Source organism: Ammodytes marinus (genome assembly GCF_949987685.1).
Source record: "Ammodytes marinus genome assembly, chromosome: 20".
Lineage (NCBI taxonomy): Eukaryota > Metazoa > Chordata > Actinopteri > Uranoscopiformes > Ammodytidae > Ammodytes > Ammodytes marinus.
In genome coordinates, this window is record NC_137224.1 from 14,235,772 (window position 1) to 14,262,381 (window position 26,610).

Here is a 26,610-nt window from a genome sequence, read left to right on the forward strand (position 1 = left end):
TAGAGAAAAGTGCCTTTGTTATGGACTGGCGATAAGCTGATGCATATTGCAAACCACATTGTGGATAATGATGATGATGATGATGGTGGTGGTAGTGGTAGTGGATGATGGTGGTAGTGGTCACTGGTCAAAGAGCTTAAAGCTGCAGACAGTTAGGCCTAAATCCCAATATTAAAAAGCCCACCCATTAATGTTCATTTCTGAGCAGAACATTGTTATGTGGTTACAAAGTGCTCCGCCAAGTCAAAATACATTGTGTTGATCAGGATATCCTGTGTAAACAATTTGGTTTCTACATCAACCCTTATTGTGTTGCTTGTTTGTGTGTGTGTGTGTGTGTGTGTGTGTGTGCGCGCGCGCAACGTTGGAGGTTTCTGTTGCTTCAATTAAACAGTCTGGTCTGATACAATAGCCTACACAGTACTGTGATGGGTGCACATGTTTTGCCATGTGTCACTTTATCAGGACACTTTCACATGGTACAGCACTCAAGGCATGTGTCAGTCTGACCACCATAACATTTTATTAGGATGTAATCCAGCATTTATGTCGACTATCATGTATAATTCAAGAATATGTCCAAAGGGCCACTTTTAGACTGTTAGACGGTTTAGTTTGAATTTCCGGAATGGTGCCCAGAGAATGTAGGCTATCCTAATGACTTTGAGAATCCTCTGACTTTTTATCTAGCACTGTCATGAGGTTGGCGTTTTTGGGACTGCCCACAATTCCGAAGGGCCACTATTCTGACTGCCAAATAGTCCAACATATTTCCCATTGGACCGAAAGGCCGTTGGTCCGATGGTCATTATCCAGAAAATCTACAGTCTCTGTGGATTTTTTCACCCTTAATATTTAATCTATTTTATCGTACAAACCATGTGGCTTCTTTCAGCAAAACAGAAGGTAGCCTATGGCACAATTAAGTCAAAGGACTTTTCCCCTTTAAGTGAAATATCTCATAGGCAACATCTACTTAATTAACCCCAAATTGTGTATACACAGTATTTATTGTTTCCAGACCATGAATAATGTTTTTTGTGTGATCCCTGACTTTCCTCTACGCACATCCATGATATTAGTGGGTTTATATTGAAATATCTTACAACTAGGCCTATTGAATGGATTGCCACAGAATGTGGTGCAAGCAAGTCCCGTATTGGATATTAACTTTGGGGATTCTTTAACTTTTTAGCTACCACCATATTCAGGTGAATGTGTGAATTTTCAATACTAATGGATGACTTTCCCAACAATCTCAGCCATACTTTGTGTTTATTGCTAATTAGAAAATATTAGCACGCTAATTAGCGTGTTAGGTGGTGATGAACATGGTAAACATTATACCTCCTAAAGATCAATGCATGTTAGCATTGCCCTTGTGAGCGTGTTAGCATTTACTGTAGCTCAAAGCGAATCCCTGTAATCTAATGGTGTTAAAATGCACACCAAGACAATTATTAGATAATGTTCTTTTAAAAAGGACCTGATCGAGAGTGTCAGTCCTCCTTTGAAAATAATCAAAACTTGTTATCAGTTTGTTGGAGTTTGAACCAGGTATTATCAGATCCTTGTCTACTGATAAGAGATTATATGGATGACTTTTATTCCTTTATTGAACATCTCTCTTCTCTGTGCTCAGTCAGCACAATCTAGAGCCACAAAATAATTAAGCCACGTGTCATTTTATACACGAATCAAGTGGTAGCAGGTTACAATTCATCATGTACAATAATAATGAACAACACTATATTTTGTGGAATTGACAAATAGTTTTAATTTCGTCCGCTTGCTATGTTGTACTGCATGATTCAATACAGCTGGTAACATACTCGCATACAGACAGATTCAACACACTGGACTCTAATATACTGTGGAGAGACACCCATTGCTTCTAAGCAAAGGGATAATACTCTATAGGCCTACATGAGTTCCTTCTCCTGCTTACCTCAGACATTATGTAATTTTCTTCTTGAGCCTCAAATGCGCAAGCAAGGTTTTTGTAACCCTCAATTATCCGTCCAATCATTATTCCACACCCACACTGTTTGCTGTATTGTGATGTACTTTTTGTCCTCTGGAATCTCAGTATTAGAAAGGTCACATTTGCAGAACGCTGAAGTTACAATGCTGCTTTAACATTTTCATAATGTTTATCCCGGACCCCTTGAAACATTCATTTATCTCTGGGCCCCCTGCCCAGCTGTCCAGCTGCGCTGCAATCCAAATCCAAGCGCATATCAGTCAGTGGAGCATGAAGAGCACACTTCTCTTTTACGGTCTTGTTTATACAACCCAATCACCCAAGTGTGCAAACCGGACGGAGATTTTTAGTTGTGGAACAGGACTTTACCCTCAAACAAAGTTATTATTTAGAAGAATGTGTGAAAGAAAGGTTTCTCCTCCTCTCACATTAAAACATTGTAAAAGGAGGGATGTTATCTGTGTTGCATCAGTGGAAAAAAACGATCTATTTATCTCAGATTTTTATAATCACAGACTCCATTGTTCATAGACAAAATTCATTCGATAATCATTTAGTATAAATGTAGCATGGAGGAGGCAAAGCCCTTGTCTTCAAATAATATTCTGAACTCCAACCTGTACTGTATAGTTATTGCTGCTGATTGGACCTTTGATTAGGTTGATGTTGGCTGAAGCTATGTTGGGAATAACGTAAGGTCACCAAAGTTCATAAACAAGAAGGAATCATAGAGATTTGCATTGTTCAGGTTAAAAAAACAATTGGCCAAATGTAATTTGGGCAGAAGCATGACTGTAAACAATTGAATAATGATGGCTGGATTCCAGGTTGCTGCTTTAGATTCAGGGTCCTGGTATTGCTCAGGTTGGCTTTCCTTAAAAATAATTAAAGATCATTATCTATCATCTAATTGCTTCGTAGTGTCTACAGAAGCGTAACGGATGACTCTTTAGCATTATTACCTCAATAAATTAAAGATGTAATCCGTCTCATTAACATCTATTTATTGTCTTTTAAGTTCCTATCTATCAATTAGTGAGTAAAAACAATGGTGATTGAGCATATGACCCACTGATGAAAGCACCTGTATTTGCTGCTTTGCCCTGTTATACCATCGGAGGGCCTATGTCGTATTACCCGTGTTGCGTTCATTACTCAGGACATGGGAGCTTCAGACTCAGGAGTACTGAGTTCAGACCTGTGTGCATACTAGTACATTTGTTAGTTTTTTTATTTTGTTTTTATGTTTCGTATAGAGTCTATGGTTTGTATAAGACATGGTCCTAGGTCCCACATTTTCAGAATTGATGGAAAGTTCATTCTGCACACTGTGTGTGCTGCCGTGTCTGAAGTTCCCGATTTTCCACGTGCAATTGAATGCAGCAGGCATGCCTAGTGCCAACAGACTAGTGCGATACAGACTCTCTTCTGCACTTCTTATAACTTCTGGGTCACAATGTTGGATCAGAACACACAAAGAAAGCATTCTGCAGGTATGAACTGCCAATATACTGGCTTCATACAGTCTATAATGTTCGGGTTTGAAAGAAACTCTGGCCCTGAAGTGCCTGCAACTACATTTACGGACACTAGGAAAGGCCAGACTACAGCTTTAAGGATTCTGTAAAACAGGAAACATAAACTATGACTATACAATATAACATGAATTCATCTAAGCTGGTATATTCGTTGCTTTCCGCATGAAGTTTAAAAATGTAGGTAAAACAAAGTGGACTTTAGCTCTGCCAACAGTGTTAAAGGTGAAGTAAGCGGTTTATTTATGTTACTATAAGTGTAAAATCGCTCTTTATTCATACAGTGATCACTTACATAATGTGCGAGTTTCATAAAGCCGATCCCTCAATCAGCTGCTTTGCATGTAATCGGCAAATAAACTTATTGTAGCATCCCAAAATTTTTATCCAATCAGAAGAGAGAACGCTTCAAACCGACACTCGTCTCACTCATATATAGTATATACACTCCATGGTCTCACTGCCGGTGCACGCCAGAGCAACAGATGGGTGAATGTGTATGCGCCTACAATGGCGGATCAGGTAAAAATCCTTCCCAATGTCTGTTTTGATGGTTTTTATCATGTTTTATCACACTTATGGATCTGAGATGATGCTAGATAATTTGCTGCTTTAAGACCGCAGTGCATTAATGTGGTGACGTAGGGACGAGCGAGGGGACTGCTAACTGCAGTAACTGACAGGAAGTTAGCTAAAAGAACCATTCCGCTTACAGCACCTTTAACATGTCATCTCATAGCCTACGGTACACTGCTGCATCCATGTCCAACGGTCTGCAACATAAACCTGTTTGTGAAGATTGGATGTTGCAGGCCATCACAGCCTCTCCACACTTCAGAGACTTCCATTAAAGAAAAAGCCAAATTCAATTATTGTGTCGGGGACTGCTGAAAAACTACATTGTCAGGACACACACACACACACACACACACACACACACACACACACACACACACACACACACACACACACACACACACACACACACAAACTCACGCACACAAAATGAGACACTCTTTGTGTGGACTTTTATTGTCTTTTATTGTTCACTCAATTCCAGTTAATCTTCAGGCTCCTGCTGCCCTTCTCTCCAACTGTTCTCAGCTTTTAAGCCTATTGTTGTAAAAAAAAAAAAAAGACAAAAATCTTGTGATGTATTTCTTTTCACAACAAAAGTATCAATTCATTTTTAATCCTTCCCGAAAACATTGTCATAACCATGACAAGGCATCTTCAGCCACACGTGGAAGTGTGTGAAAAGTCTCACACGCCCTCCAAACACCTGATTGCTGCATCACAGTGTGCCATCCATCTTTATCAGCCCGGCTAGGATGTACAGTACTTTGTCAATAAGTAGCCAGCCCACTCCATGTGGTTCAAACGTTGGACATGTGCCTCACGTTTTCCTAAGACATCAGCAAGTTTGCGTACAAGAACCATGGACCTATTTTTCCGATTTAAGTTATCTCTTCTAAGATATCTGCTTAGATACATGGCTCTGCAGATATCTAAAAATGGCTTATCTTGGCCCGACCGAGGCAGATCTCAGCACAGAGGTTTGTCTGCGAGACAGTGTGGTGGGATTTTAACCTTGTGATCCCAAGCTGTTCCCAATAATGACCCCTGAACTACTCATTAATAGCTATCACTGCCTCATTGTGAGCTGATAATGACTTGCTTTGCTTTGACCTGACAAACACACGCTCAGGGTTTCAATCAAAGAGATCACGCCACAGTCACCTCCAGAGATTGTTCACCTCAGAAAGTAAAACGTCAGCATCATTAAACGTACATTTTTTATCTGTTCAAGAGGGAAACATCGTATCAGCAACAACACTATTTATTCCTCCATCAAAGCCATTCTGTTTTAGGGGGAGCCTGTTGTTGGATGATAAGGACCATTTGGACATTACTGGACATTATAAAGTATTAAGTATTATTACTGCTGTCATGTGATGATTATAAAGGTTAATAAAATATATTGATGGACTCAATGGCCAACGGCTATAAATCAACACGCCATGTCTTATGTTGTAAGATAGTAAATGCAGCATGGGGACAGCGGATTCCGGCACCCACGATTAAAACTACTGTACAGAGAGGTTGATATTGAAAGTAAACACATCGAATGGCTACTGCACAAACAAACTAACCATCACAAATATTAAAGAAGGGATTTGATTTCATAATCATGAATCACAACTTAAAAAAGGTCATAACGTGTGTTTTCCCCGATTTCCCCCAAAACTGAATTAATGCAGGTTTGAATGTGCCAAAAACATTTGTTGTGTTTTGATCTAAATGCTGTATTACAAGCTTGACAAATAGTCCATTGCATACAGAATAGGGTTTAATATTCATTATAATATCTGCACTGTTACATTGTGCCCTCTTTGATTTTGCCTCTCTCACTTTTTCTGCTGATCTCTTTGAGCCATTTCAACCATCAGCCTTCAATCCTGTCACCCCCCCCCTCCCATTTCATTCCCCTATCCCCACTCTCTTCTATTACCCCTGCATTTGCCAATCCCCCTCCCTCTGTTGTCATTCAGCTGAAGGAGGGAACGGAGAAAAAGTATCTGCAGTCCCTCCCAGATGCTCCAGACAGACAGGAACACTGCACGTGTGTGTCATTTTCTTATTGCTCAGAAACTTGCATCTTATTAAAGATTACTGCTAGCCAATCTGTTCTGGTAAACAGGAAAAAGAAGGGGAGGGTGGAGAAGATAGTTGTAAGAAAGGGAACCTGTGTGGTGGAGGGGTTATGACCAGTGCTGTAAATTGGTAAGAGGGGAAGGCTATTACAGAGAAGTGTGGGCTGGGTTAAACTTGCACTTAAAAGAAGCTTGCCTCCTCAGCTACTGAGCATTTCACCAGCGGCAAGGCTGGGAGGCTTCAGAAAGGGAGCAGTGAAGAAGCGGATGAGACAAACAGCTCCAGGGGGAAGGTGTACTCTCACTTCGTTGGAGCAAGTGTATTTTTAGCTCCCAACTCGTTTCACTTTGCAGTTTTTTTTCTCTTCCACTCTCTCTCTCTCTCTTTGGTGGAGGATACAGCAATGGGCACCAGCAGGGTGGACAGGTTTTTGTGGACAGTTCTGCTGCTGCTGCCTGTGTGTGGACTCTGCGTGGCCAACGACTGGACTCCAGGGCCATATACAAACAGCACGGCTGAGGCAGAAAGGTTCCTCGACAACTACAACAGCACAGCCGAGGAGGTTCTGTTCTACAGTGTCTCTGCCAGCTGGAACTACAACACCAACATAACAACGCACAACTCCGAGCTTCAGGTACGAACAAACTCCAGCATCCTTTGCACTTAAGTATATCGCTGTGAAAATGTCGACTGAGCCTTCATCTCATAGCTTGGTAATGCTATTGGCCAGTTTAGATCAATTCTTGCCAGTATTGGCACCTCGTCATCATTAAATGCTTGCACGGTCAAGGGTTTCTGTGCAGCTGCTGAGCCCTGCTTGACTTGGAGATCACCCCCCTTATTCATCCCTCTCCAGAATGACATGCTCGGTTTCCTCCCAACTCTGCCAACTCAGCTTGTGTGTTACTGGTAATAGAAAGGAGATCTGAGTGCCCTGCTGTGCCAACGTCCACAAGCTTTCAATTCATCTCTAGAGGGTGTTGCAAACTATTATGTTGGCTCTTTGTTTTTGTGATATTTTCTGACAGAGAGAATGTGACACCTGCTATATTCCACTAAAGGGTAGGTGTGGCAACAGGTTTTCATTCTAATCAAGAATGAGCACACCTTACTCGACTAAAAATAAATTAAATCAACTGGACTGTTTCCACACAGTTCAGTTCTACACACACTAATTGAAAATCTTTATGGTGGCATAAAGACTTATGTGGCAATATTTGCAGACTTACCTTTTCGGGAATAAAAAAAAAAAGCATTTTGTAAGGGAATTTGCACCTGCATCTCACCATATGCACCATATGCATACAAGCTCACTGATATACAGTTTCATGACACGTTTACACAGGGTAAATGCTCTGTTTTCTTTTGCTTCGAACGGCTGTCACAACAGGGTTTTCAGTACACCAGTACCACCACCTAGAGTTTGAACACTAGTGTCCTCACACATTGAACAGGTGTAGATGTGGCCCCCACCACACATGGTGTCAACGGGGTCAGGCTTAGGAATGCGTTCTGCTCTCCAGTAGGTTGTATGTGATGTAAGGGTGAAAGATGAGCAGGCTTGTGGCTTCCATGTACGAGCATGATTTGGGTTTGTTTCTGGACAGTTTGAAGTTGGGATGATCAAAGTGGGTCAGAGTGCTGAGTTCTATCAGATGTGGCAACCGGGGGGGGGGGGGAGGGAGAGGGATGTTCCAAGTACACTTACACACACACACACACACACACACACACACACACGTTCTCCACAGCCCGTGCAGCTTCATGGGTAAGCTTGATTTGTTCACGGTGCAAATGAGGCTCATGTTTTGAAGTGTCGAGGACCGTACTGAATAAGGACTAGTGCACAAGCGTCTAATCATGCAGAATAGAAAGCAACAAGGTTGGATATCAATGACCAATGTCCTTTGAACCTCACAATGAAACACCAGCCGCCTTCAAGTGTCGCAATCAGACCTGAGGCTCGGTCATTTGTATCACTGCATGCTGCCAGCTTTTAAAGTGACCAACATGTGAATTCAGAGAAATATCATTTTCATTACAAAAATATATATAGAAAGATGATACTCCATTTTACAAAATTCTATTTTAGAATTTAACAAAAAAAGATATGATATACTGTATACTCTCAAATGTAAATATACAGGCAGATAACACTTTACCTTTGTATTAACTTGAATGTATTTACTTTGAAAGCTACCGAGCTCTTTCAGTATTGTTGGATTCAAGGCTAAGGCCAGTTATCTTTTGTCCTCATACAGGTTATCTCTTCAAATAGGTAAATGAGTATGAACAATGAATTACTGTCACTGTTAGAACTTTGCCCTGTCACAAATGACAACGCGTATGGCTTGCACAACAGAAAAAACCTAGAGGGGAAAGAAAATCAGCAAAACAAGGGGGGACTTTAGCCTTATCTTTATTGCGCTTCCTTGTGTTGAGAATGTGACTATCTGGGTGGATGGATGGATGGGCGTGGGGTGGAGAAGAAAATAAAAACGATTGAGAAACAGACAGAGATTGAGAGGATGAGCACGGAGGTCAAAGTTAATACTTCGACTCACTGTCACCGGTCTTCCCCTCCCGGCAGCCTGTTATTTTAGTGAAGGCTGGGAGAAGGATAGATAAGGAAGGCTTCACTAAAAACACGACTGTGAGTGAAGCTACATACTGTTCCAGTTATCAGGGTGTGTGTTGAGACAATGGTGAGCGGCTGTGAGCACTAACTCAGGGTTACACCAACATTAGTGTGTGTGTGTGGATATGTTCTATGTTCCCAAGTGTGACTGCTGGGCAAGCTCAATGTACAGTGTGATTTGTATTTTACTAACTACATCATCAAACAACGTATAGTGTTTCAACACAAGACAACAACACATTTATTTTTCAGGCACAAAGGATGTTGAAGGCACAGTATATTGGACCACATATTTCTGCAACAATAGAACAGTATAGATCATTATTTGCAATGGGAGCAAATCAACAGACACACATAAACTACCCAGGCATTGTATCGACAGCAGCCTTGACTTCCATTCTTCCAGCACTGTCATTATGTTACTGGGAGGGAGCGCCCACCACATGTTCATGACTTTCCAGGGCGCAATAAAAGAAAGCTCCTAGGATTCAGTGAGGATATATATGAGAATGTGTACCCAAGGCATTAAAAAGAAAGATATATCCTTGAGCGGGGGTTATTTTGCTACTATGTCCTTGATCCATATAGACCGATAGAGCACTTTATTGATCCTAGAACAAAGATGTGTTGCTACAGCTGCCAAGGGACATATTAAGTCAAAAATGAAGACATGCTGTAGGTACAGGGGTTAAATAACTAGAGAGTGTACATTTTTATGAAAACCTAACTATAGCGTATAGGTAAATCAGTGTTTGACAAAGTGACATGTTTACCTGTTGACGGTGTGAGAGTAAAAGTCACAAATGCCATAGACGTCGAGACATTTCCCGATGAGCCCCAATTATAAACTTGCTGGGAGCACTATAGAAAAAGTCAAGGGATTCATCCTCTGTCGTGAATGTCATGATTATCAATCTATCCAATTGTTTTCAAGATTTTTCTTGAGACCAAAACGATCGACAGACTGACAGAGGGATCAACATCGCCATTTTCACTGACTCGTACTGCAGTTTATGGGCTCTTTCTGCTTTTCTCTGTGATGTCACTATACCCAAACATTGAAAAGATGGCATGTGTAATGACAGACTTTAAAGGAGCCCCTCTTGTCAGGAATTAAAATTTTAAGATTGTTTTTGCTGAAAGTAATTCCTGAAATGAAGAGTTTCCATGTGTCCTAATCGTTCCAACTCTTCCTCTTGTCTTTAGGTAAATGCATCCCTGGAAGAGCAGGCCTTCTCCTCAGCATGGGGGGCAAAGGCCAAGGAGGTTTTCACTACTGCGACTCTCAACACTCTCTCTCCCAGCGACAAGAAACTGATGGAGAAGATCATGGTCATTGGAGTTGCCAACCTGCCCCTGGCTGAAAGAGAGGAGGTTTGTTTCTGTTTGTAATATTATCTCGTGGGTCATTTGGTGTGACTCCTTGTACGGGTGGCTGTGCCGATGTTGGTAGGGCAGTCGTCCACTGGAGTGCAGGGTCGGTGGTTTTGATCCCCCGTCTCCCCGCCACATGTCGTAGTGTCCCTGGGCAAGACACTGAAACCCCAAATTGCTCCCAATAGTTAGCTTGCACCCTGCGTGGTAGCTGCTGCTATCTGTGTGTGATTGGGTGAATGTGTACAAAACAATGCTTTGGTTCTGTGAAAAAGCAGGGACTGAAAAAGCTGCTGACCCTTTTTTAGCGTCAAATACTGACTTCAAATCACCTTTTCTTGTCTCCAGTACAACAAGATTACCAGCACCATGGACAATATCTATTCAACATCCAAGGTGCATCCGTCGCCAAATATAAGCTGGAGCCTTGAACCTCGTGAGTATAAATGCTAAAGAAAAAATGCATGAATTGCATTGAAACACAGGGGGCTATTTGACAGCAAATGTTGAGGGAATATAAAAACAAACAACGATGGGGAGAGGGGAAGTCTAGAGAGAGAAAAACAGTAAGTGGTTTAGATCTTATCTGCTCTTGGGGAAGTAACAGGATGGGCAGAATGACTTCAGAGAGGTTTCCAAAGGAAGTGTTATGGATTTGCCCAGCGAGTGTTGAGTACAAAGCTATAGAAACAGTATGCCGGTGGTGGCTTTTAACGTGCCTGATGCTGTGTCTTGAATAATGGAGCTATTGTTCACTTAAATGTTGGCAACCAGTGCGAAACATAAGAGTGAGAAATGCCTGCCAACGCACGTAGTTTGACAAAGAGAACAATAACAACCCTCTCTTCTTTAGATTGTCGCTCATAAACGTATAAGGAGATTGAATGATTATTGATTTCTTATCTTGGAAACAATCTCAGGTGAAACAGGGTTATTTAGAGTATTTTGTACACTCCGTTCACACAAGTCATTTCAATAACAAACAGGCTGTCAACTTTCCTATCATTTCAACCATCTCTCCTTTTACCTTCATTTCCTATTTCTGGCATTTAGTAGAGAAATGTTGTTTAACATGACAGCTCATTACTCAAAGCTAATGTCTTGCTTGTGTCTTTTCCTGCTGAGAGAGAGAGAGAGCATTAAATCCTCTTAACACCTCTACGTCTTCATTATTTCAGCAAAAAACCTACATCTTTTGAGTTTTTCTTTTTGTTTTGATTGTGCACGCCATTTTAGCTCAGCTTCCGAATCCTTTTCTTGGTGACTGAGGCTGTGTTGGATCTTTTTTCATTTTGCAGATCTCACAGAGATCATGGCCAACTCCAGGAGCTACAAGAGGCTGCTGTTTGCCTGGGAGGGCTGGCACAATGCATCAGGTGTTCCTCTCAGACAGTACTACCCTGATTTTGTGAAGCTCAGTAACAAAGCCTCGCAAGCTGATGGTAAGACCTTCCCCTTGACCATTGACATTGAGCTCACAAGGTTCATAATGCTACTAACTGGTTCATCTTAAGAAAAGGAATAAAACAAGAAAGAGAGTGAAACTGATTTTTTTGTTGTTGTCCTTTTTAGGGTTTGCGGACACCGGAGCTGACTGGCGCTCTTGGTATGAGACTGACACCTTTGAACAGGATATAGAGGAGCTCTACAGGACCATTGAACCCCTCTACCAGAACCTGCATGCCTTTGTGCGCCGGCAACTCTACAAGCAGTACGGTCCTAAGTACATCAACCTTAAAGGACCTATCCCTGCTCATTTGCTAGGTACAACATTTCAAAAGCTGCCATTTGTGATATTGCACTCCAGGGGACTTGCTACACTCTACTGGGGCACAGGCCCCCCGAAGAAATTCTGAATGCCTGCTTTGTGTATGAAATGTGAAGATATTGGGGTGAATTAAAGGTGTAGATTTTGTCTTTACTGGGGCACAGCAGATCAACACTGGGGCATGTGCCCCGGTAGAAAGGGTCTAGCAACGCCCCTGTTGCACTCATATCAAGCTTGAAATTAGGGTTGAGAAACTAAGGTCCGAGGGTGTGTTGCAACCAACCAAACCCCCAGCTGAGACACAAAAAGATAATTAATTAGAAAAAAAGACTTGGAAAATCATAAAAAATGTAATGGCTCATGCCAGGGACAATACAGGCTCAGAGTATTAAGTTGCAGACCCACCATGGCTACTCATTTGTGTGTGCTTATCTCATTACTGCGAAGGAGGCATTTCCTACAGTGCCTCTGAACGGAGTTACCCATAACAAGATAGACTCGTTGCTTAAGTGTGTTTTCTTCCTCACCCTCAGGAAACATGTGGGCCCAGACCTGGAACAATATTTATGGTATGATGATCCCATTTCCGGACAAACCCAACATCGATGTGACCGATGAAATGGACAAACAAGTAAGTGTGGGGGAACCATTTTGTGTCATTCTGTAGGTCTTGAAGACAGTGACTTCAGAAAATTGCCCCAAATAAACCAGGAATCTCAAAAAAAGAACCTTTTCCCTGTTTTTAGATGATTATAGTTTTGTTTTATATCACCTAGCTACGTTGTGACTTCCTCCCTCCTCACTAGGGCTACAATGCCACGCACATGTTCCGTGTGTCCGAGGAGTTCTTCACGTCTCTGGGTTTGGAGCCGATGCCTGAGGAGTTCTGGGAGGGATCCATGCTGGAGAAGCCTGAAGGTCGGGAGGTGGTGTGCCATGCGTCTGCCTGGGACTTTTACAATCGCAAAGACTTTAGGTAACATTTTGAGCTGAGTTACAATGACCTTACATTTATCTTCCGTTAATACACTGATTGCTAACCCTGTTGCAACAACTTAATAACACCACGCCATTAGTCAATTATACTGATGTCTGAACCTCTGTAGGATCAAGCAGTGCACCACAGTAACAATGGAGCAGCTCTTTACTGTGCACCATGAGATGGGGCATGTCCAGTATTACCTGCAGTACAAGGACCTGCCTGTGGGCTACCGTCGCGGCGCCAACCCCGGTTTTCACGAGGCTATTGGAGACGTGTTGTCTCTCTCAGTTTCCACGCCAAAACATCTGCAAACCATCAAACTGCTGAACTCGGTGACGTCTGACGATGGTAAATAGACTTAAAAAGAATGATTAAAATCCAAGCCACTGAAATTGCCTCTGGATACTTTGCTAAAACTGAGGTGGTGAATCCTTAAATATCTTGTGATGTCTTCATGTAATGCTGTATTGTGCTTCTGCAGAAAGTGATACCAACTACCTGTTGAAGATGGCGCTGGAGAAGATAGCCTTCCTTCCCTTTGGCTACCTCATCGACCAGTGGAGATGGGGTGTGTTCAGTGGAAGCACGCCTCCAGGGCGGTACAACGCCGACTGGTGGCACCTCAGGTAGGCTTTTGTGCACAGGCCAAATCTACTGAATATATACAGTAAACACAAGGCTATTCTGGTGTCTGCTTAGCTTAACACAGCTAAGCAGCTATGACTGTGAACATAGGAAAGCAGTTAAGTGTCTAGTGACTTTCTTGGCAGGGTACAGTAACTCTCTGGAGTGTTGCAATCGATGACGCGAGGCTGCACGACAACCCGTGGTTACTGGCTTTGGAAAAGGAGAAGCTTGCCGTTTTCCAGTCTTTCCAGTATTTTTAGTTGTTTAGGAAATGACTTAAATGACTCAATAACAGTAGGGACAAGATGTGAACAAAACATTCACATACCATCAGCTTTTAAGTTAACATGGCATAGTGTATATATTGGACTTGAGTAGATTTTTTTTTGCTGCCTGCCTTGGCCATAAACAACCCCCATTAGAGCGATGCCAGTGAACCAAAACATTCAACTTATTGGCATGACAGCTAAACAATAAAATGAAAAATAAACATGACGTTTGATAAATCATGGCCGTCCAATGCTTTGAATTGGAATCACACTTAGCCATAAAATCCCATAAAGCAGAGCAGAGGGAAGCTGCAGATGCAGGTGATCATTATCTGATTTCATCACTACGTTCTATGCCTTTCACGTTTTTTGTTAAGGTTTTAGGTTATAGTAACATTCATTTCAGGCAGATTTAATCGAGCTGCTCTGTTTTGCTACTAGAAGGGTGGGGATGGCATAGAGATCCAACCTGATACTTAATAGATATATAAAACTGAACAAGTAAGAAGGAAAAATCATTAAAGGCTGAAAAACTTTGCAGAAATCGAGTCTTGGCCATTTAGCCCATATTGCTAAATTCTAAATATGTCTCTTATTTCATTTTAAAGGACTAAATACCAAGGCATCTGCCCACCCACCCCACGTACGGAGGAGCACTTTGATCCTGGGGCAAAATACCACATCCCTGGGAACACACCATACATCAGGTATAGTAACTGTTGATATTTTCATGACATGTATACATTTCTTTTTTGAGTAGTCTGATTGACACCCAAGTTACAACGGCTTTAAATATAAGGTCAGTGGTTTTTAGTGCGCAACCATGATGCATGTGCATATGTGCCTGCACATATGCATGAAGGCAATCTTCTGCAATGTGGACTGAATTACTATCACTTGAGTGTGGTTTCAAACAAAGCAATAAACCCCACAATTGCAGGAAGCGTGTTGCAGAAGGCTCTATTTAAAAAGCCTCTTTCCCCAGCTGGTTTCTTTAACAATGTGTGGAATGAGAGTCAGTCAAACGCACTTGCAATCCTGCTGGAACACACGCTCACAGCATTGTTAGCATCTTTGCTGAGAGGGCCACTTTAGTTTTGTAAATTACTTTACAAAAGTTTACATTACCAAATAGTAGAGAATTTAAGACCCATCTCAACTCATGTATTTGGTTCTAGCAATGTTTAATATATTTTTAACTAATTTATGTCTAATTTATTTCTGTCTGTCTTTTTTAATGACGAACAATTCTTTGTACGGCAGGTATTTTGTCAGCTTCATCCTGCAGTTCCAGCTTCATGAAAAACTTTGCGACGCAGCCAATCAAACAGGGGCATTGCACAGATGTGACATTTACCGATCTGCAGAAGCCGGGGCCATTTTAAAGTAAGCATTCCTCATTGTGCCTTAGTTGTTCATTACACAGTGTATGAGTAGTGGTTTATAGAAACAGTAAAGCTGTGATAATTTATGTCATTCTACCACTTCCAGGAAAATCCTTCAGGCTGGCTCTTCCAAACCATGGCCCGTGGTGCTCCAGGATGCCATAGGCACCAACAAGTTAGATGCAAAGTCTCTGATGAGATACTTTGATCCCATTATCAAGTGGCTGGAAAAGCAAAATGTGAATGAGACCTTGGGATGGCCTGACTTCAACTGGGTTCCACCTATCCCAGAGGGCTACCCTGAGGATATTGGTAAGGGAGGACTTTGAGCTAACACTCTAAGTGGTTACTGATTGGTAAACATTATCTGGAAGGAATCAGAAAATGCAATAGAAGAATTATACCTGCATTCCCGAATAAATCAGCATGTGAGAAAGGGAATATTGGCCAAAATGTGTAGTGCTATATTCTCTCCAAGATGTAACGAAAAAAATAAAGTAAATGCTGGCTGTGCAGGATTAATAATATTACAATTTTTATTTGACTTTGTTACATTTCTCCAAGTATGTTCCAAGACAATTATCGCTCCAGCAAAATATAAATGTATGAGATGCCTGTGGTCTTTACACATTAAGATCGTACTTTAGGAACACATTATATTTTTGCTGGAATGGCATGCTTTTTTTCACATGAATGTCTATTGACAGTGTGCATCCTGCATTTTGCTTGACCTTGTCCTTTTTGTTGTTTAATCAGACAAGAACACAGATGAGCTTGATGCAAAGACATTTCTGAATGAGTACAACAGCACAGGTGAGGCGGTGCGCTACGCCTACACTGAGGCCTCCTGGAAGTACAACACCGACATCACTGAAGACAATAAGAATGCCATGGTGAGACTCCACTTACATCACCTTGGCATTGTTTAAGCCTCAACTCTCACCAGTCAAATGCCAATTAGATGAATTGCATTGATTTTGTGCATTGTGTCAGTGAATCAATACAATTATGATAATGATTTAATCAAAAAAGTGTCAATAAATCAATATAATTGATTGAATTAGTGATCCACTAATCAACCTATTTTTATCTACCTCATTACCTAGTATGTACCTATCTGTTTATCTACTTACCTATCCAACCATTCATCCAATCACATTCTTTTCACTGTCACACTATATAGAGTTAGAAACATTAAAAGGTATTGATTTATTCCCTCTCTAGCTTGCGGAGAACCTGAAGATGTCGGAGCACAGCCTCAAGTATGGAGAGAAGGCCCGTCTGTACGACACCACTGACTTCCTGGACGACTCGGTCAAACGCAGCATTGAAAAGATCAGCGACATCGAGAGGGCCGCACTGCCGTCGGCACAACTGCAAGAGGTGTGGAGGAAATTGACTTTTCCCAAAAAAAATAATAATAATCAAGACAGAGCTGCTTCCAGAAGGCAGAAATAGTTTTTATTGGTTGAGTGAAATCACAGCGTGGAAAGCTTCAGTTGTTCTTTTGAGATGATAATAGACAGAAATACGAGAAGTGTGTTACCCATAAGTAACAATGCATTGTGTGCAAGCAACAGGGATGCAGAAAATAGACTACCACATGATAGCTTAATGTATAGACACTACTTGGGAAGAACAACTGGAAACCAGTAAAGTTGCTAATTAAAGGGACATTTCTTTCTACGCCTAGCTCACTCTGTCGATCGGCTCGAGCTAGTGATGAGGAATAAACAAAACTGTGTGGTTCCCAGACCATTAACACACAGCACGGGTTAAGAGCACTAAGCTTTCCCTCCCTCTTCTAATATTAAAATGTAAAGAGATTCCTGCTGGTTAGCTTCAAACTGTAACAGACACGTCCAGATGTCTTTGGTGATTCACTCATAATGTTAGATCCCTGCGGTGAACACAAATAAAAACCTTTTCTCATAGGATAAGTATTATTAATAGCTACAGTGGTCGTGAGAAGAGAGCCTTGTTTGTAATGTTTTTTTCTCTCAAAAGTTTTTTCTGAAGCATAATGACATGTCGCATTTTCAATAAAAGCCTTCAGTCGACCCCCTCACAATCTGAAAGCACACAGACCTCTTAACGCACGTCAAACTGTGCACAAAAGCATTGAATTCTGAGCCTACAATACAAACATGTTGTACTGCTTATCAAACAGCCATTGGCCCATAGTAAAAGTGAATAGTCTTATCTGGAAACAGGTTTTTTCTGTTTTTATTTAAGTTTGAAAAACATCATGATCTCTCGATGATGTTGCACAGAAAGTGTTTAAAAATAAAGGGAGGTGGCTACTGAAGAATTTTTTTCTTCTTCTTCGTTATAGATAGCCTACTAGTTTAATTCACCAAACATGTATGGCACATTTAAGACCATACAGACTGTCTTGTCTTGTCTTGTGAGGCTGATTCAATTGGCTAAGAATGGATAGTATTGATGCTATCCAGTCATTTTAGGTAAAAAAGAGTTATCTTGCTGTCCATTGAGAGACATAGAGAAAACCAAGGTGTTCCAATATGAATGTGGTGGAAAGGCCAAATTTTGAAAAGTTACAAATAAACAAGATGGACAAATACTTTGGGGTTTGTTCTTAAACCTAGTTTCCCTGTCGTAGTGTTGTAGTGAAGGGGAATGCTCTTTCTGGACCAGACATAGAGCCCTAGGAGCTGTTTATAGTCACTTGTTGCTCTTACCCTGTTTCCTGCACCTGTTAGAAATCTGCGAGTGCATTAACAAACATCGAAACCTAGATAACTGCTGAAGGTTCCAGTAGGATCTTAATTTTCATTTAATGTGCTTACCCTTTTCAGTACAACACCATCCTATCCAACATGGAGACCAAGTACAGTGTGGCTAAAGCCTGCAGGGAAGATGGGACGTGCCACCCGCTGGATCCGGGTAAGACTACGCAATACCTGCCAGTCCTAATAATAAGATATTGACTAAAGAACATTTAAATGGAAGGAATAATGTAGGATTTCAGCTAGCTCATGACAAAGTATTGTTTCATTGTTGGTAATTCATTCATATAATTACATTTAGTTACTATAAAATTCAGTAACGGAGGAATAATTATCACCTCTTTTGTTAGTATTTCACAAGGAAAGATGAAACCCATTAAAGGACATCATAAATGCGCTGCTGCACTTCACAGCTTATATAAAGTAGAGTAAAGTTGGTCTGTTGAAAAATGTTTTGCTGGGTTACAGATCTGCAGAAGATCATGGCAGAGTCCAGAGACTATGACGAGTTATTGTTCGCCTGGAAGGGATGGAGAGATGCTGCTGGCAAAGTACTACGCACAGATTTCGAGAGATACGTTGAACTGGCCAACCAGGCTGCCACCCTCAATGGTAGGTTAAGTTTCTTTATTCGTCAATTTACATCGAAATTTGTTCTTCGCATATACCCCTTCAAGTTACCACACTTCAGAGGGGGTCAGAGCGCAGGGTCAGCCATTACGGTTCCCCTTAAGGGCCTTGCTCTAGGACACAGTGGTAAAAATGGTGGGCACCGTAGATGTAATACCAGCCCACCACTAGTCATAGAAATAACAACCTCCTGTCCGGTGCCGGGGATTGAACCAGCAACCTCTTGTTTACTAGTTGGCCACCTTTCCTCTAGGTCATCCTACGTAAGACCTTGTAGAGTAATTTTACATCCAACTTGAGAAGGCCATAGAAATAGTCATCACACAGTACATTGAAGGCTTAGACAATACAGTACATCCCACTGATGAATGTTTGTATCCCTGGTGCTTTGTGTAGGTCACTCTGACAACGGAGCTTACTGGCGCTCCTGGTATGAAACCCCGACCTTCGAGGAAGACCTGGAGGCTCTGTGGAAGGAGCTGGAGCCGCTCTATCAGAATGTGCACGCCTATGTCCGCAGGTGTCTCTACAAAAAGTATGGCCCCAAGTACATCAGCCTGAAGGGACCCATTCCTGCTCATTTGTTAGGTGAGTCACAACAACAATCTTTTAACACTGGCTTCAGACCTTTTGATTTTCATTGTATCAGGCTTTCAGGGAATTTCAAGCTGAGGTCCCGGAAAACAAAAATCACACTTTAGTAGAATTTCACAATGGAATTTAACGGATTTTTACTCTCTAGCCCGAACTCTCCTTTCATGATGGGGCATAGAACCCCATTGATATTCTGCCGTTGGCTGTAGATGCGTTTGGATTAAGGCAGGATTTAGATTTGCTTTCAAAGGCGTCAGGCGTTAAGATTGAGTGTGACAGTTCCACACGGTGAGGGATTGTAAGGACTCACAGGCACAAATCCCACTTGGTCTAATACTGGCAGAGCAGAGGACAACTTGCCTCCTAACTTACATGATGTTTTTCTGTTCCTATCAGGCAACATGTGGGCTCAGACGTGGTCCGGCATAATGGATCTGGCCATACCCTACCCCGAAGCCACGCAGGTCGATGCCACTCCGGCTATGTTGAAGCAGGTGTGAATGAACACACAAACCAGCTGTTGCATTATGATCGCAGCTGCACACGTGAACACACAAAGACACACCCACACATAGACAGAGCACACACATACTGTACGTACTTTCGTCTACCATTCGCAATGCAGCTTTTAGAGTTCAAGGGTTGGTTTGTTTCTTTGGAAATAAGACTACGGGAGTTTGATCCAAATGTTGTGCAGGAGGAAAATATTTATATACAGAGGATTTTAAATGTCACTGCATGAAAGCAGCAGCCGTCCATAACTGACATGAAGGGTACTTAATACATCATTATACTGTGTACATATTTCTAAGGGGAACACGTATTTTCACTTCTATCCTTTTTAGAACCGTTATTTATTTACATTTTGTTCACTCTTTTCTAAACGTATCTTTTTCCAAATGTTCAATATCGCAATGCCTGCCAAACTTTTTATATACTGTATGTATCCCCATCTTCACTGTTAACCTCTTTTTCCCGTTCAGGGCTGGAACGCGACTAGAATGTTCCAGGAATCCGACAGTTTCTTCACCTCCCTGGGTCTGCTGCCCATGCCAAAAGAGTTCTGGGAGAAATCCATGCTGCTGAAGCCGGAGGGACGCGAGGTGGTGTGCCACGCATCTGCTTGGGACTTCTATAACCGAAAAGACTTCAGGTAGGAACCAGAAATAAACTGGTATTATCAGGGCTTGCCTAAAATGACTACAGACATATTCATTTAAACACAAACTTGCCAACTCAGACAAAAAGTGGCTAAAGAAGTACTGAAGTAGGATAATACAAAAAAATACAGGCATAGCCAGTCACACGTAAGCACTTAGGCCTACATTCGGCATAGGAAGCTTTTTGATAAGAGATGTCAGTTGATACTAAGACTGCTTCTAACAAAAGCGATAATGTTTTAGAGAGGACCAGCATACTTTTTAATTTTATTATAGTGCACAGTGGAGAGACTATTTCCCCCCTGTAATGATCCGCAGGGCAAAGTGGTAAACAGCATCAAATAGTAGTAAAATGGAATGAGCAGCTTGAATACATTAAGTCTTCAGACATGTCTGTTAAATGCACTATGGTTTTTCTGTCTGCGAAAGTGCTTCCGGTACAAGAAATCTTCTGTGCCAGTAACTCCACACAAGGTTTAAAAGTAGAACTGCTATGTTACCAAGTTCCCGGATATTTATTTATCTTAGGATTCAACAACTTAATTGTTCAGCCCTTAAGTGCATAGACCCTAAGGAGATGAACAGTACTATATTTATGGGTTACTTTGCTGTACTCATGTCCTTCTCTGTGTCTCCAGGATCAAACAGTGCACTGTGGTGACCATGGATGACCTGATCACGGTGCACCATGAGATGGGCCACATCCAGTACTTCCTGCAGTACAAAGACCAGCCCATCACCTTCCGCGACGGCGCCAACCCCGGCTTCCACGAGGCCATTGGTGATGTGCTAGCGCTGTCTGTGTCCACGCCCAAACATCTGCAGAGCATCGGCCTCCTGGACAAGGTCGAAAACAACCATGGTGAGTGACCATTAGTCAGTAGGTGATCGCGCATCTTCAGTCGTAGCCCCCAACCCTAGTCTGGAATCTGCTTCCTCAACAAATAAGATCCGCACAAATCGCGGACTGTTTCAAAAGGCTCCTCAATACCCATTTTTTTTTATGTAATTTGTTTTGGATAGTTTTTGCATTTTTTAATGTAAACGTTAATTTAAATATGGCTGTGTGCCATGTAAAGCACTTCTTAACGGTAGGGGAGAACGGGGTAATCTGAGCCACTTTTTACATTTGCTCCCCTCCAAGCGAGCTAAAATGATTTATCACTCAAATTTACACATTTCCCATTAATTCAAGATGTTACCTAGAAAAGGGCATTAGCAGATTTTTTTCAAGACAAAGGGCAGTGAAAATATGATTGTTTTATAAAAAGTTGTCATGTGGCTCACTTTACCCCAGCTGAGGGGTAAACTGAGACAGACCAGAAAAATCAAGGGGGTAAAGTGAACCAGCTGGGGGTAAACTGATCCACTCTGAAACTACCATAACAACACATATTGTAACAGTTAGAATCCTGAAAGCTAGCCACACATTCCAGAACTAATGTCAGACTAGTAAAAGAATTATGGGGTTTGGTCAATTAAGCAAAGCAAATTTTCTAAACACTTGTAAGTAACTCTGAACAAAATCAAATACAACATATTATAATTCAAAAGGTTTTAATAAGATTCGAATGAAAGATAGAACCAGTTAGATTAGAACACAGTTTGGGGGTCAGAATACAGGACCCTTAGAGCCAGCTTGTGTCTGGGGGTCAAAGCATAGGAAAATCAGAACCAGTGAGAACAGCCTGGGACTCAGAACACAGGAGAAGACCCAACTGGATTATAACATCAGCCTGTCATACTCTACAACTAGGCCTACTCTACATTCCATTCATAAACATTCACCCATGTGTCGCTCTGGCGTGCACCGGCAGTGAGACCATGAGTGAGACGGGTGCGGACGGGTGTCGGTTTGTAGCGTTCTCTCTTGTGATTGGATAACATTTCGGGATACTACATAAAGTTTAATTGCTTATTGAGCAAGAGAAGAAGAAGAGATTGGCTTTATGAAACGCGCACATCGTGTAAGTGATTACTGTATGAATAAAGAGCGATTTAACACTTAAATTAATATAAATAAACCGCTCACTTCACCTTTAAAATATGTTTAAGACTAAACTTAACTTGTGCCTCATGGTGGGGGAAAGTGAGACACTGCCTCACTTTCCCCCACAGCATTTGGCTCACTTTCCCCCACCACCACAATTTGAGAAAAAAACTACCTCTCTTAGCATTTCAGGCTAATCTTTAGCTAATATCATCACATGGTGTTTATATGTTGGTAGTTCATCAACACGTATGATAGAAGTTTCTCTACGTGAATACATTTGCTTTGGCACAACAGTTTTTACTTTTACATGAAAAATACCTATTTTGGTGAAAAAAACATGCTTACCACAGCACCATAAGGTCCTCTCTTTCAGGGCCATGGGGAAATGAGAGGGGCTTGAAAAGATATATCTCACATGACCAAATTTTTTTTCCGTTGCCTAGATACAGGGGGTGGCTCACATTACCCGATGCCTCAGATTCCCCCGTTCTCTCCTAACTGTTTTAAAAAGTGCTATATAAATAAAAATGTACTTACTTGTTTGGGTTCCCTTCTTTAGAGAGTGATATCAACTTCCTGATGAGCATGGCCCTAGACAAGATCGCCTTCCTGCCTTTCGGCTACCTGATGGATCAGTGGAGGTGGAAGGTGTTTGACGGACGCATCCCACCGTCCGAGTACAACAAAGAATGGTGGAACCTCAGGTAAAGTTCACCAGCATGTATACACTTACAAAGGGAAATGTTTATCATCTTGAAATATAAAAAAATGCACTAAAAATGAAAGAAGTAGTAACTACATTGTACTTTTTCGTTGCATCACAGAATGAAGTACCAGGGACTGACTCCACCTGTAACTCGAACTGAGGATGACTTTGACCCCGGTGCAAAGTTCCACATCCCTGCTAACGTTCCCTACGTGAGGTAAATGTTCCTGATTTGGCAGAACCAACAGGCCCCCCCCCCCTACAATTGAGCAGAGACTGATTAATAACTGCTTCAACAAACTACAATGAACTACGGCTGAATTAAAAGAACACACTGCAGAACCTCATATGCTCTTACTTTTGTGGTTCACAGAAATAAATCACTGTTTAGTTTTAGTTTTTTTCTGCGATGAGGCCCAGTCATGACGGCCCGTGTTTATTGCTCTCTCTATCAGGTACTTTGTGAGCTTCTTCATCCAGTTCCAGTTCCACCAGGCTCTGTGTAATGCTGCAGGGCACGTTGGGCCTCTGCATACATGCGATATCTACAAATCTAAAGCGGCTGGGAAGCTGATGGGGTAAGTACACATGCACCCACACACACACCCACACACACACACATACACACACACACACACACACACACACACACACACACACACACACACACACACACACACACACACACACACACACACACACACACACACACACACACACACACAGATGTGCCCACCCATAAGACACCTCATGCCTCATGCAACAATTGATATATTCTGACAACACAAAACAAAAACTTCCTCTTTGTATCACCCATTGTTATAGGTCGTAACAAGACATTTTAAATTCGATAGGAATGATTTTAGTGTTTGAGAGTGAAGGCAGCTGGTGAAAACCTCCAGCCTTCTATGTGTATTATCTTTGGGACACTTTGGCCACGGGTCCTGGTCTCCTCTGTCCCTCCTCTCTGACCTGCTTTTTTCTTTTGTTTACAGTGATGCCATGAAGCTAGGCGGCAGTAAGCCGTGGCCCGAGGCAATGGCCATGATCACCGGCCAGCCCAAAATGAGTGCCAAGCCACTCCTGCAGTATTTCGAACCCCTCATCGAATGGCTGAAGAAAGAGAACGACAAGAACAATGAAGTTCGCGGGTGGCCCGAATATGACTTCAGACCTGCTGCTGATGTTTCGAGTAGGTCCCGCCACACATTTGTGCATCTGCCAACTACTGCTCCTCTTGTATTATTGAGGACGTCCTGCTGAATGGATGCGTACTGATGAGATTGATAAAATTATTTGCGAAAAATGTAGTACTGTATGTGGAAAGAATAGAGAGAAGGTCAAAGTGACTTTAAATTATACCGTGTTAAAAGAAAGTTACCCTGCTTTTTAACATTTTGATTATTATTATGTGGCATTAATACCAACCCAGTGGAGAGAGATGTTCCATGAAGCTTATTTATAACATCGTAAGCAACAACGCTCACACTCTCTTTAGACCTGTCCAGTCCATCTTGACTTGATCCCTTCATTTGGAGAATTACACCTTGTTAATACTGTTTATGTGAAGTGTGAATGAGTGAGCTTATGAGTGATCAGTCCAGCATTGCACTGACTTGGCATTTTATGTGTGTCTACAGAAGAGGAAGTGAAGGCTAGTACGGTGGACTTCCTGGGAATGAGTTTGGATGGCTCAGCTGCCACAGCTGGCCAGTGGATCCTGCTGGTCATTGGTCTGGTCCTCTTGGTTGCCACCGTCCTATTGGCCTACAAGTACAGGAAGTCAAAAAAAGGTCCCAAAGAAATGTACCAATCCACGATGGAGCTCAAGGGCTCAAGTCAAGAAAAGTTTTAGTTGTTGGTTATGGCTAAAGTAAGGCCTGACTTATTGTAGCAAGCACAGTGCCAACCTCAATGTGAACATAAGTGTTTTGAGTAGTGTACAGTATTGATCAAATTAGTTTTATTTTATGGTCTTCCTTATCTTGTCTTGTATATTTATTGTATACACTGAGTCAAATAATTTTTGCCTATGCAAAGAATATTACAATCATGTAATGTGTTTGCTATATTGCAATGTTGAGGGCGGAAATGTTTTGAATGAGTGTTTGTAAAGTCATTGATTGCATAAGAAATGTTTTCAATATTTGATTTTATTATGTTTTGCTGTTGTCGTTGTTGTTGTTGCATTTTTAAAATAAAGACATTACATACTTATTCTTCTGCCTACTGTACCTGTACGAACTAGATAGTATGGAGGACACAGAAGGACGAGCGAATAAACTGCAAAGGTATTTAAAAACAATTTTAATTACATTGAAACTGCACTGTAAAGAATGAGTCCACCACAGACTCACAGAGACGGTATAGTGTCTGGTGACGCAACACTTAGTCCCATTTGAGGCCGTTCAGTTGCAGACTTCTACTGTCTGTATGGTCCATTCTATTTTCAGCGCTGCAGGTTGTCCTCAATGGAGGCCACAATGGCTTGGAAACAATCCAGGTGTCGGCTCTCTTGTCTCATACAAAAATACAAAGCTCCGGAACAGCGGGAACAAAGGCCAATCACATTTGCACTTATTCAAACAGACAATTCATCCAAACTTGTCACTATGTACATTTAATCACTTAGATATCTATGCTAGAGCTTACACACTCTGCAGACATATATAACAACATGTATCGTTTCATCCAGTGTCATGACTCCCTGTATGATATATTTTTATTAAAAAGATATCCAGATCCAGGTTCTTTACTGTAATAACACAAGACAGTGTAATAAATAGAAATCAAGTGTGTGCCCAGTGATTTAAATGTGGGTGATTAAAACATGTCCAGTTGGACCATAGAATGTATCATTCAACAGTGAGGGCTTAGTATTCTCTGTACATCTCTGTATTTATTCCCTAAAAAAAAACACATCACAAACATTACTGCATAATAGATTCTAACCTATGCAACGCTTGCCAATCATGGTTGATAGACATTCACAGAAAAATGCCTGTCAACTCATAACAGAGTGGATGCTGGTCAACATATTGTAGGTTCGGTTTTAAAATAATCTCAAAAACAAATGATAAAGGTTTGACACCCCATACACAGTATAGAACCATGCCTTGGTGAAAAAGCGGAAAAGAACATACACAATCACTGAAAAGAAAAACAAATCGATAGATGCATTCCTCCGATTACAGAGACAATGTTGCTCAGAGGATAAAGAGAGAAAGAAATGAAAACATACATGCAAACATCGGGTTCAGTACATTAAAGCCAGCAACGTGATCAAATCAATTTACATTTTACCTCTTGAATGCGACCCCAATTTCCACTGTACAACGCTGCATTCAGCAAAAATACTCAACAAATTACAATCTCTGAAACAAAATGTTCAGTATATTGCACTGAAAAAAAGTTGATGAAATCTACTAAATAAAAAAAAAGTTGAATGCCCTATCCACAATTGGTCCATGTACTGCAAAGTCCATGTGGCTGGACATAGCCCAATGTTCTTTGTTTGGCCCAGGTCAAACCAGTGTGATAGCGAGGGGGTTCAGGGTCCT

General features: G+C 41.5%; 1 protein-coding gene across 1 annotated transcript; it reads left to right on the forward strand.

Moving 5' to 3' along the window:
* Positions 1 to 6,438: 6,438 nt before the first annotated feature.
* On the forward strand, positions 6,439 to 26,610 carry ace (angiotensin I converting enzyme (peptidyl-dipeptidase A) 1). The gene is made up of 25 exons (XM_080049149.1): positions 6,439 to 6,808; positions 10,019 to 10,186; positions 10,535 to 10,622; positions 11,485 to 11,628; positions 11,759 to 11,950; positions 12,488 to 12,585; positions 12,761 to 12,930; positions 13,061 to 13,284; positions 13,418 to 13,562; positions 14,441 to 14,539; positions 15,096 to 15,218; positions 15,324 to 15,529; positions 15,974 to 16,110; positions 16,442 to 16,600; positions 18,037 to 18,124; positions 18,436 to 18,579; positions 18,994 to 19,185; positions 19,588 to 19,685; positions 20,175 to 20,344; positions 20,990 to 21,213; positions 22,904 to 23,048; positions 23,169 to 23,267; positions 23,506 to 23,628; positions 24,046 to 24,242; positions 24,691 to 26,610. Exons 1-25 carry the CDS (start codon positions 6,578 to 6,580, stop codon positions 24,903 to 24,905), a joined length of 3,879 nt encoding a protein of 1,292 aa, XP_079905275.1. The 5' UTR covers positions 6,439 to 6,577; the 3' UTR covers positions 24,906 to 26,610.

What these genes read in the sequence shown, in the direction of transcription:
- ace (XM_080049149.1), top strand. Translation starts at nt 6,578, where the DNA reads ATGGGCACCAGCAGGGTGGACAGGTTTTTGTGGACAGTTCTGCTGCTG. An exon ending in CGCACAACTCCGAGCTTCAG is followed by an intron (nt 6,809 to 10,018) that starts GTACGAACAAAC and finishes TCTTGTCTTTAG; the next exon opens with GTAAATGCATCCCTGGAAGA. An exon ending in CATTCCTGCTCATTTGTTAG is followed by an intron (nt 19,186 to 19,587) that starts GTGAGTCACAAC and finishes TGTTCCTATCAG; the next exon opens with GCAACATGTGGGCTCAGACG.